Source organism: Nanorana parkeri, unplaced genomic scaffold (genome assembly GCF_000935625.1).
Source record: "Nanorana parkeri isolate BGI_ZX_2015 unplaced genomic scaffold, ASM93562v1 scaffold1126, whole genome shotgun sequence".
Classification (NCBI taxonomy): domain Eukaryota; kingdom Metazoa; phylum Chordata; class Amphibia; order Anura; family Dicroglossidae; genus Nanorana; species Nanorana parkeri.
In genome coordinates this window covers 265,543-277,879 of record NW_017307394.1, presented here as the reverse complement: position 1 = coordinate 277,879, position 12,337 = coordinate 265,543, and the positions used below count along the sequence as shown (strand labels likewise).

Genomic DNA, 12,337 nt, shown 5'->3' with positions numbered 1-12,337 from the left:
TTTACTGACTACTGTAACAATTATCACAACCAATTATTACCTTACATAAGAACAGAGACCAGTGATGTACATTAACGCAACAGCAGCCAAGTCATCATCTAATACTAGTGCTAAGTGCTAATGTCTGATCACCTTGATTCCCAACCCATCACTGTGTAAAGTTTATCTATCTATCTATCTATTTATTTGCCTGTCTATTTATCTTGATTGAATCTGATGAATTATTAGTTTGCTAATCTGTCTTTCACCTGTCTACCTAATAGGTTTCTGGAGTACAATCATTTTCTAGCTCACCCTAATCCTGTATTTATCTTTATTAAATTAAATACTAATTTGATGTCACTGGTCACTTTTTGTCTGTAGATGTTCCAAACAGGTTTAGCTTCCTACCGCATTAGTAAAGTGTCTTCTATGACCGTACTCACTATGATCAGCAATTTACCGTAATGTTTATCTTCCCTATTCCCTATTCAGATTGCCTAGAAATTATAAACCCCCATGTCTGTAAACATAAGACCCTTTATAGCAAACTACAAGGACTGTTCCAGCAACAAGGTTGATGAAGATGATCTGGGTGGGACCAGCAGTGACACACAATAACCTCTTTAGATTGTTCTGTATCCACCATATCCATGTTAGTACAAGCCTGAGATCTTGGAGATCACAGCACTTTCCTTCAGGCTGTAGGCAGAAAAGTTATTTCTAGCAAGAAGTTTCTGGTGTAAGGAAGGGCTTGTGTCACCAAGACGTCATTACCTGCCCAACCTGTTTCTCTGCTGTCCTCATTCAAATAGCAGAGCCCCTCACCTACAAGATCATTCACTACTCCTGGAGTTTACTCACAACTCTTGCTGCAAAATGACAGCCTTCAAGGGAATATGGACCAGACAATTCTGGACTTCAATGGCTGGGGAATTCTTAGCTGTCTTTTTGTTTCTGGTTATTAGCTTGGGATCCACTGCAAGTATGAATCCAGGTGGTAACAGCGACACCCACATTGCCTTCTGCTTTGGACTGAGTATCGCTATACTAATTCACTGCTTTGGACATATATGTGAAGCTTTCCTGAACCCTGCAGTAGCAGTTGCAATGATATGTACGAGGAAGATTACAGTGGCCAAAGGACTCTTCTATATTCTCATTCAGTGCTTGGGGGCAATAGCTGCAACTGGAATAGTGGCCCTTATTACCCCAGAAGAAAAATGGCCAGTGGGTGTCACCAAGGTGAGTGTAAAGCACTATAGAGTAAATTGATTGAATGTCAACCCTATTTTGTAGCAGATCTTTGGTCGCAGTAATTATTGTGGTTTTTTTTTTATTTATCTAGGCATCCAACAGTTGGTGTTTTCACACTCCAGTCATTAATGACGTTTAGATATCTGCACTGACAATTGTTTTCATACTGCAGTTTCAATCCAATGATAATAAGTCCTAGGACAGCTAAAGGCATCCTTGGCACTCTAACTGTGGTGAAAATACAAATTTCATGAGGCCATGACAGTCACAGGCATAAGAGAGGTAAAGGTATCCCAGAGGCAGATGTAAAGGCATGATGAGATATGTAGGTTTACCACAGCTGGAGTGCCAAGGTTGCCTACCTTTTTCCTGCGAGAACACATAATACTGTGTTCTATGTAGATCACATCCAGAGTGCTGCATGCAGGGATTTGGACATGCTCTGTCACCCTGCATGTGAGCACAGATATATGACTATAATGTTACAGAACAGTACTCAAGGTTTACTTCACTTGTGTCATGCACTAAAATAATATGTGAATAAATCCTAAAAGTGTATTTTTCCAGGTTTCTTTAAAGATTCACATATTACATTTTATATGCGATTCTTTTAATGTGTTAGTGATTAACAAATCTTTCTCCTTCCTGGAAACAAGGAAACATAATCTGTTTGAGATCCCTGAGGTCTAATGTTGGGAAAGACTGCTCTCTAGCAAAGGTGTGTCCCACATCACGAAACACAATGTTTTGCCAGTCTTGAAAATACATTTTTGATTATTCATATTGATTTCATTTGTTAATGAGATGTAACCCTTTATTTGTACTTGATTTGTTAAATGTTGTATACTATTGTTACATATCTGCAGCTATGACATCTTTGTCAACTTAGTTTCTCTTTAAAAAAAACAAACCCACACACAGATACTCACCCTTCCCCTGTTCCCCTGCCTCATCATATGTCTCTTGGAGTCGGGAAGACATGTGTAAGCTCCGTGTTGGATGGTGTTGGTGCAGCAAAGGAGATTATGAGTGGGTTTGTGTGTGTGATTTGTTCTTCCAAGAGAATCAGTCATTTTGTCCTAAATAGGCCAAACATAACAAATACATTTTTTGATAGGGTAGGGTGGAAGGGTTAGAAGCTCCATCGAACCTCCATGGTAGGATAAGGATTAGAACCTTCATATAACCTCCACGGTAGGGTAAAGGTTAGAAGCTCCATCTAACGTTCAGGGTAGGGTAAGGATGAGAACCTCCATTAAGATTTTTCTTATTGTCTGTCTGTGACTCCAGTGGGAGAATTCCCTCTCATATTCTGTCTGTGAAGGTTCTCATTCATCCAGGTCATGGTATATCTGTAAAAAAATAAGTAAAGGCAACTGGACTTGCCGTATTTTTCTTGAAGACGTTTCACTGGACATCCGACCAGCTTTCTCAGCTTTCTTTTGAGAAAGCTAGTCGGATGTCTTCAAGAAAATACAGCAAGTCCAGTTGCCTTTTACTTATTTTATCAGATATACCCTCATATTCTGTTACTGTGATACTAGGTGATACCAGGGCAAGAAATTAGCAGCACCTGTGTTAACTGGGTGAGAAGAGCAGAGGTTCTATGTGTCCCTACTCTGTTAAAAAGGTGCTGTCTGAGACCTTATTGGAGATATTTGTCATCCTGTCCCTGCACAACTCTGTCCCAATAATGTGAAGTAAGGGGAAGTTAACAGGAAGTTGGTGTCTTATCCAGGGAGATGAAGCTGCATTGATGATTACCACAGCCAAGTGTCTCACACGATGCTGCTCTTACATAAGGGTCCTTTACCTGTGAAGGCTGTGTGATTTCACAGGGGTCTGTCATGTCCATAAGGGTGTCTTGTGCCCTAACCTTCTCTCCCTGAGTTTATGGTGGTGAATAAACTCTAAGAATTGAGTGACGCCCATCTGTTCACAACCCCACTAAAAGTCAAGGACCCCACCCTGAGGTTAAATGTCGGCCCACCTGACCTCTTGGGTGCCTAATGGCCTCCAGGGAGTACGGGGGTGCTACAAAGGCACATTGGCAATAGGCAGCTCAACAGTATCAAGAAGTGGAGTGCTCTACCAACAGGATTTAAAGGCAGTGGAAACTGCAGGTGCTATCTTTAGCCTTCGCCTTTTCCTGTCCGAATGACTTTGATCGTTAATCAATAACTTCTCCCACTTATCTGTACCCTTGATGTCCCCCCAGCTATAAACTTTCTATGTCATCAATTATTTTGTTATAATAAGGGCTGTATATGAACCTAAAGTTGTTAATGTGTATATGTATCAGCACCCCACTTATATGCAAAACATGTAAAGAGGGGATTAGGGGACTTCCAAGATTCCAAAGTGGACTTGTAAGATACAGTAATACAGTGAAATAAAAAATGAGTAACTTTTATTCTACCAGTAATATTATTTTTTATAGGATGATTTTTATTAGAATGTACAGTTAACAAGTTTAACTGTTTACAAAACAGAAAAAGAGCCAATAAGGCTACTCAAAAGAGGTAAAAGAAGAAATTAAAGCAGACGCCCAATACATTATATATTGTATATATAGTCAAAGAAGAATACTATACTAGATCATATAGCACAATACCACAGTAATGGTATTTTGCAATTTATACAAAAGAAGGGCTATTAAGCTATACAATAGGTAATGTCTGGGCAGAGCACATAGGGGCAATTCTGAGCCATAGTATTGGATGAAGGATAGGAGGAAATTTTACACAAGGGTTGAATAATCAAATCAGATGAGACTTCTGACATGGTGAGGTAGATACCCACAGGCCCCAATTTTTGTAAAGAGAGGGGGGCGACCTCTATTCTCAAATGCTGGTTTGACCAAAGGAAGCATGGAATGTATTTGACATTTCCACATATCAAGGGAGGGGGTGGGGGTTAGGAGATTTCCATGATAAGATGACACATATTTTCACAGCGTTCTCAGAAATGTTTTTGGTTGAGAGGAGAGTGTTATATCTCCAAACAGGCCCAAAAGACATACCTCAGGTCAGAGGATACCTGGAAAGTCAAAGAAGATTGGGTCACATGACCACATTGTATCAGAAAAATCAACAACCACCTGGCAGCTCTTAAAACTGGATTGTTGAGTGCGTAATTCAAGAGCATATTGCTTTGAAGGAGTATAATGAATTTGATGGAACAATTTGTGTTGAACAACTTTATCTTTAGCTGAAATAAGGGTCCACATACTGTATAATTTGTTGCAAATTGTTGCCAGTCATCCTCTGGTATGGATGGTATAATAGAAGACCAACGCTGTTTGGTAGCTGTAAACCTAGAGGTTTTAGTTTGCAATAGACATGAATAAAAGCAAGAGATTGGCTTCTGTAGCAGTAATATTATTTTACAACAAGGCCCATGCATAGTAAGACAACATAAAATGTATTTCCTCTTTTGCAGCCAGATTGGAATAACACCTACTTTACATATGTTACATGCTGCCATTCACATAGGATAACTTAACAAAGATGTACAATTTGCAGCTTACTTTGTTTCGATGATGTTTCTGAAAAATCCTGCTTAGTTCTCACTAGAGGGTTGGGAAGAGTTTTGTTTCAAATAATTAACCCTGTCTGTACATCCTCCATCAGGATTGCAATTATAGTGTAGATAATGGACTTGTAGAATGTTTTGTACCATAATTTAGAATATTTGACAGGCAACATGGGAAATGTACTGCAAGGTACTGTTTTTTAAGTTGTCTTACTACATGTGAGCCTTGTTGTAAATGGGCTGCATGTATTTTATAAGTTCCCTTTGGTAGCTTGAGAATCCCCCAATCCTCTCTTAACATGTTTATTAATTATTTTGCTTCTGCAGCTGCAGGCATCCCTTTAGACATGCCTGCATCTGCACAGATAAAGTCTGCAGCACCCAGTAGCCGACAGGCAGAAACAGGCACATCTACAGTGATCCCGGGGATGTGTTCTTTCATATAATGCTTTTGAAAAGAAAGATATGATGTTTACAGGAGCCAACCAAGCTTAGACCAAAGTGCAGCAGACAGGCCCAATGATTATATCATTCGGTCTTAAAACAGATTTTTTTTGCTCAGGGGGTATGTGGTCAAGCTAAGGTATTACAGGTGAAACTCGAATAATTAGAATATCGTGCAAAGTTCATTTATTTCACTAATGCAACTTAAAAGGTGAAACTAATATATGAGATAGACTCATTACATGCAAAGCAAGATAATTCAAGCCGTGATTTGTCATAATTGTGATGATTATGGCTTACAGCTCATGAAAACCCCAAGAACCCCAAATCCACAACCTCAAAAAAGTAGATTATTACATGCAATCAATAAAACAAGGATTGTACATAGAACAATATCGGACCTCTGAAAAGTACAAGCATGCATATGTATTCAGTACTTGGTTTGGGCCCCTTTTGCAGCACTTACTGCAATTACTTTGGCACGATATTCTAATTATTCGAGTTTCACCTGTATATGAGTACACTACACTTCAGCTTTAAGGAATTGTAGAGGTTGGTTTAAATCATATTTTGGGTATCTAAAAAATGCCATCTAGAGATAAAGTCTTAAATTAATAAAATTCATGCTTGGACTAGAGTTCCTACAGCTGGTGGGTTAGACATACCTTGTTTAGCACTTTTAAGTACAACCTATTACATCATATATAGACCCTGATGGATTACTGCACTGTACTTAATAAGCGTATGCAGGAGAAAGAAAAAAAACTCTTTCTTACAATGGACAGTTCTATAGAAGCAAGAAATGCCTCCAACTTTAGTATCATAGCAGTTATTTGGCTGTTTCTGTATATTGCAGAAGGGTGACCATGAGTCTCTTATTCATGCTCATTACTGCACTGGGAGATTTTTTAACTGGTGATCAGAAGTTCTGAGAGTGCGCTGTGGTCAATAACAGCAGGTCCTAGCTCTTTGTTAAAGGAGAACTATGACCTAACCGTTTTAAATTACATGTTCAGATAAATGGTCCACCAGTAGGGGCTTTGTGTTGTAAAGGGTGAGCGGTTTCAGATCCACATAAAACTGCTTCTGTTACGTAAGTTATTTGTCAATGTGGCAACTGCTGCTAACTGCTAGACATGTGCAATTAGTTTCAGCATTGAAATGAATGCTGAAAGAAATAACGAATCTGAACGTATCCGAATTTTTGATAACAAATTCAGATGCATACGAAAAATGTTTACAAATGTAAATCAGAATGATCTTGTGTTAAACATTAAAAGAAAAAGAAAAACAGTGTGGAGTCCCCTCCCCACCCTTTATGTCTGGTAGGAATTTTAGAGCGTGGGATGACCCCTTGGCAAAGCACCTTGTCCTTTTGTTGATGAGGTCAAGGACCTCTTCCCCAAAACCCTCGGTGGTTGTGGGAGTCTGCGGGCAGAGGGGGCTTATAGGAATCTGGGTGCCCTCTTTTAAAAGGCACCCAGATGCCGCCCCTCCCCCTCGTGAATGAATAAGGGGTATTTGGTAACCCCTACTAATTCACCAAATACAGTAAAATAAGTAAATAAGCACACCACACTGTAGAAAAAAAGTCCTTTATTTGAAAAAACAAACAAACCGTTTTTTGACAAATCTTTAATAAAAAAAAAAAAAGTGTCCATCGATGTAATCCACATGTCAATCACATTGTCCAGCGATTTTAGATCCAAGTCAATCCCAATGGACGCCAACTCGCCAGACACCAGCCGCAAAAATTACAGCTCTGCTCCCAAATGTCAACAGAGTGAAAAAAAAAATGATGGGGCAGAGTGAGTGTGACATTATAGGACTTGTTCCGCCTATTTGTTTGCATGCCATTATCAGACCGAGAGCTTCCCCTTTGTTGGCATTCGGGAGGAGAGATGTCACTTTGTGGCCAGTGTTTCGAGGGGATCGGTTGTGGCTGTGGGCACCGGAGAATTTTTTTTCCAGCAAGTCGGCAGCCATCATGATTGATGTGGATCTACATTGCTGGACAACGTGATTGACTTGTGGATTACATCAATGGGCATTTTTTTGGGGGGGGAGGTTTAATAAAGGAATTGTCAAAAAACTTTCTTGTTTCTTTTTCAACAACTATCCCTTACTCATTCACGAGATTCCCAGATTCCTATAAGCCCCCCTGCCATTGTCCTCATCAACGTGAAGACAAGGTGCTTTGCCAGGGGGTGCCTCCCCATGTTCAGGGCATGTTAGCTGTGGCCTGTTATGGTGCAGGCTCTGCCAGGCTGCTGCTTGGAAAAAGGGATTTTAGGGGGACCCCACACTTTTTTTGTTTTTGTGTTGGGGCCCTCCTAAAATTCCTACCAGACCTAAAGGGTCTGGTAAGAATTGGGAGGAGACCGCACGCTGTTTTTTTATTGTTCCTGTGGACTGTCAAAAGTTAAATAAGAGAACATTTAATGTCACTTTTCTGCAATGAACGTTCGTTCGTAATTATCGTTTAACTCATCTGAAATTAACAAATCTGTCAAAATCCGAATAACGTAACAAATTGACTTTTGGACCCGAATCCCGAAAAATATGAAAAGAATAGAAACGAACCGAAACAAATTTTTCGCCGGCTTACATGTCTACTAAATGATGATCTAAATTATGTATTCACAAATAATTAATTCAAACCCTAAATCTTTTTTGTCTTGCAGGAGAACGCCACTATCTCGCATGGTCAGGCTCTTCTGGTGGAAACGCTTATCACTTTTCAGCTGGTCTTCACAATTTTTGCTTCTTGCGACAAGAAAAGGAATGATATTAAAGTCCCCATTCCTCTAATCATTGGCTTATCAGTTACCATTGGACATCTTTTTGCAGTAAGTGCAATTGTCAATAAACAACATTAATATTTCTGTCCTGGAAGGTCATCATAGGGAAATACAGACCCCTATATTCTAGAGGTTGTCTGAGTGAGCCGTGTATCCTAGCTGCATCTTTTTGGATTGGGAAGGGAAACTCGGCTCCCTTGGGCCTCGTACACATGGGCGGTGAGAGAGCAGTAAAACTGCATTTTTGATCTGCGGGTTTACCACCAGCCACCCACTGCAATGTTAGCACTGGGCCGAACAGTGCTGTATACGTTGCCACACCTGTGACGCTCTGCGTCGTGGCATGACAAAAAATATACAGTATGTTGCATGTTGATTCTCAAATGTGATCACTCCTAAACGCCAAGAAGCCACTGCTCCACAACCCTCTATAAAGAGATCCACTGCGGAGGAGTTTGCCTCCTGTCTGAACAAGGCCTTAAAGTGTATGCAAAGTCAATTATCTTTTTGTTTCATTTTTATTAACGAATGGTTAAAACCTAATTTTTGCTGTCTGTGCCCAATTAGGCAGACTTTGCAGCTTTTCCTGTCTCAGAGACATGGAGCTAGAAAAAATCTCCATGTAGACAATTGTTTCCTATTGGAAGGTTTCCCTCCTGTTCCTGGAACAACTTTAAACCTTTTTTGTATTTTTTTTTGGTTTCAGTCTTACATGTTTTTATTGCTGTCTATCCCCATGCTGGTGACCCTAGACCAATGTGAGAATGTAAACTAATGCATTCCTGGAGTTCAGCTTTAAGTAGAACAGGAGCTGAGGGAAAATGTTCAAATGAGGACACCTGTTCTAATGACAAGTGTCCAGAGGGAATTTACTCTTGTTTTGGAGATTTCCTCTAACTTTCTTGTGTCTTCAGGATATCAAGTGAAGGGAAATCTATCCAATGGAACACAAAGAGCAAAACAAATATTCCTGACAGGGGTTTTAACCATTACTCATTCAATCCAAAAGTTAAACAAGTTACGTCTTTGTACCCGGACAAGGTCCTCGGGCACTGAAGGGGAAGATGTCCCCTAACTCACACTGCCCATTCCAAGGCTTACATATTTTAAATATATTTATTTGCCTTTTGGAATGTTTGCAGAATTATGCTTTATATATTCGGAATTCAGTCCTCTGTTTAAAGTACTTAAGAGGAAATCTCTTGTTTTTCTGCTGTGGTGTTTGTACATTTCATTGATAGGAAATTAGAAGATTGCAATTTGTGTTTTTTGTCTCCTAAAACCAAGTTTATAAAATGTGAACTATTTGTTGATATGTAAATATTTGTCACAAGATTATTAGTATTTTAAAGCAACAGTATTAATATATTTCCTTGATACAAATAACCTGTTGTACTAGTTTGGAGCACAGGAATGTTTCATACACCACCCCAATTGTGTTTATGTATATCTTGCTAAAACCACAAACCAAAGTGCTCACAAAGTACAAAGATTACATGCACTCACAGGGAATCCGCTGCCTCTTAAACCTGGTACGTACATGTAACATATATACCTGGGGGTGCTTATGTGACATCACTATACAAGCGTATAAACCAAGACTGTTCTCTCAATGCACCATATGAAGCCTCCGGGGCAACCACCAATTCCATTGTAAGTGTACAGTGCAGGTATAAGTGCAGTTTGGTGGATTTGGCAGACATAGTTGGATCACCTTGTAGTGGTGGTGGCGGCAGGTGGGCAGACCCTAGGAACATTAAGATGATATTTTCATCATTGGAGTCCCAAGGAGATATAACAAATCTGCCAATGGATACACCAGTTCCAGGGAACACTGTCTAAGAGGGGAATTTCCCTTATTTTGTGCATTTTGTTGCATCTCTGGACATGAAGCGAAACGGAAATCTTCCCCAATGGGGCAACAAGTTAAAAAATAAACTGACAGGGGTTTAAAACACTCCCTGTGCTATCCAAAAAAGGGTTTTGGCTACATGTACACTTTAAGGGCAAAGGAGGCCGACATCTGCGTCCTCTCCAAATGACCCCTGAGCACCTATAAAGATTGTTAGTTATAATTGCACTAAATTTATATTGATCAGAAGGCAAGCCATTCCCTTAATGTTTTTACATATTACACTTAGTGAGCTTGTGTGTTATTCTGGTGTGATGTAATTGTATAAAAGTATTTCATCAATGCATGATGACCCTTGTTTAACAGAAATCTGTAAGTAAAGAAAAATGGAAGCTGTCATTGCTGACTTCTGCAGAAGATTGCACAATCTTTGTCATTCTGATCCTTGCTTTACTGACTAGTGAGTCAATGACCTGTTGGCAGGAAAGAAGAGTTTTCAGACTTCACTGTCTGCATGTTTGTTCCAGGTTTGTGACCTAACAAGGACTATTAGGATCAGACTAACAAGGACTATTAGGATCAGAATGACAGCCCTGAAACCTGCAACTTTAAAAATAAGTCAGCAAAGGCAGCTTCCATATTTCTAACCTCCAAAAGTGCATTTCAGTTATAGGTTTATATTTTTATTTTTAACTATGTTTTATCTTGGGTTTTTTGTATTCCTCTTAGATTCAGTACACTGGTGCCAGCATGAACCCAGCACGATCACTAGGAACGAGTCTTGTGTTTAACCATTGGGAAAGCCATTGGGTAAGTCTGAAACGGCACAGAAAAAAGTGCCTATGCATTATATGTAGCAAGAGAAAGAAAAAAAATCTTGACTGGATTTAACGCTAGGTCAGGAGTATTCTGGAGACTACTACTGTTTTGAGTAGACACGTAAAGGGCAAATACTTCTATTAAGCTTTTTTTGCTCTCTGTTGCCTCATTGGAGACTTTTAATCTCATTTCCTGCCCCTGTCACAGCAGAAGAGGAAATGTGGGGAGCGGATGTCACTGGGACAGGAAGATACAGAGAGTAACAATAACCGAGGTTCTAAACGAACCACATTTTACTGACAAATGTGGTGCATTCTGTGAGAGATTTCCTATCACTCGTTTTCTTAGTGGGAATACAGACCACAAATAAAAACCTGCAAGAGGCTCTCTCCCTTCTCCACTCTGTCTAAAGCAAAAAAAGTTTTAGCTGGGCTTTAAACATTTTATAAGTATAGCGTTTTTTTTAAACAATATTTTCTCTGTCCTCTCTACTCTACCGCTCCCGTCTATTCTTCTCCATTCTCTTTTCATCTCCTCTTCTTTACTTCTCCTTTCTGATTCTCTTCTCCTTTATTCCTGTCCTTCTATACTCCCACTATTCCCCTCCTTTTACCCCTTCTCTTTTCCTTTTGCATCTCCTCCCTTCCCACTCCTGTCCTTCCCACCCTTCCTTAATCCTCCCCACTCATCTCCTAGTTTTCCTTTTATTCTCTTCTCTCATCTCATCCCCTCCCTATTACTCTCCTTCACTCCCCTCCAGCCCTGGTCTCTCATTTTCTTGTATCTATCCTCTTTTCCCTCCATACTCATCTTTCATCTCCTCTTTCCTCTCTCCTCTCCTCCCTCCTCTCTCTTTCTTACCTTCACTTCTTTTTCCTCCCCCCAAGTAGAATTTGCATAATGAAACATTGTATACAGTATGTTGAACAATATCACAAATCATTTATGGTTCATTTTGTATTCTTCAACTCTCTGCAGATTTACTGGATTGGTCCAATGATGGGTGGTATCCTTGCTGCTTTTGTCTATCAATATTTATTCTGCCCAGATCCTGAAATCCAGCTCCAGGCTAGCTTTAAGAGACCTCAGAATCAAGAGGAATCCGTTCAGTTAACAGTGGTACCTGGAGGAGAATGTAACAAGCTGGGATCTAGTGACATTTGAGATTTTGCTATCTAGTATACTGCCATCTTTATGGAAAAATAAACTTTTGGACTTTAGTGCTCCTGTTCCTACTGAAATGTGGATGGCAAACATTGACTAAGGACAAAGAAAAAAGCTGCTTATTAATACTAAAAATATATTATGTTTTTGTCAGTTGCGTAAGGTCCAGTCAACTTAAATTACAAGTTGGTTCGCATACAGGGGTGTGAAAGTGTATGTAGAGTCAAATGTTTTTGTTATTTCAGTTTTGCATAGAGTAAGGAATGGTGGAAACTCCTGTTTATTTTTTGTTATCTGTGCCCCTTTGAAGAGATTGGACTTTTACAACCTGTCCCTAAGACTCACTAAGAAACTCTATAGCCTAAGGGGAAATCCTTTCTTATACAGCTGTGTGGGGGTGAAGTTTCCTTCAAGTAAAATAAAATCCTGACAGAGGTTCTAATCCGTCCAACTGTACTAGAAAATGTGTTTATATTGTTGATTGTAC

General features: G+C 39.6%; 1 protein-coding gene across 1 annotated transcript; it reads left to right on the top strand.

The window, feature by feature from the left end:
- Nucleotides 1–828: 828 nt before the first annotated feature.
- LOC108796507 (aquaporin-4-like) lies at nt 829–11,882 on the top strand. The gene is made up of 4 exons (XM_018567997.1): nt 829–1,224; nt 7,899–8,063; nt 10,597–10,677; nt 11,665–11,882. The coding sequence occupies exons 1-4, from the start codon at nt 859–861 to the stop codon at nt 11,848–11,850; spliced, it is 798 nt and encodes a 265-aa protein (XP_018423499.1). The 5' UTR covers nt 829–858; the 3' UTR covers nt 11,851–11,882.
- Nucleotides 11,883–12,337: the final 455 nt, after the last annotated feature.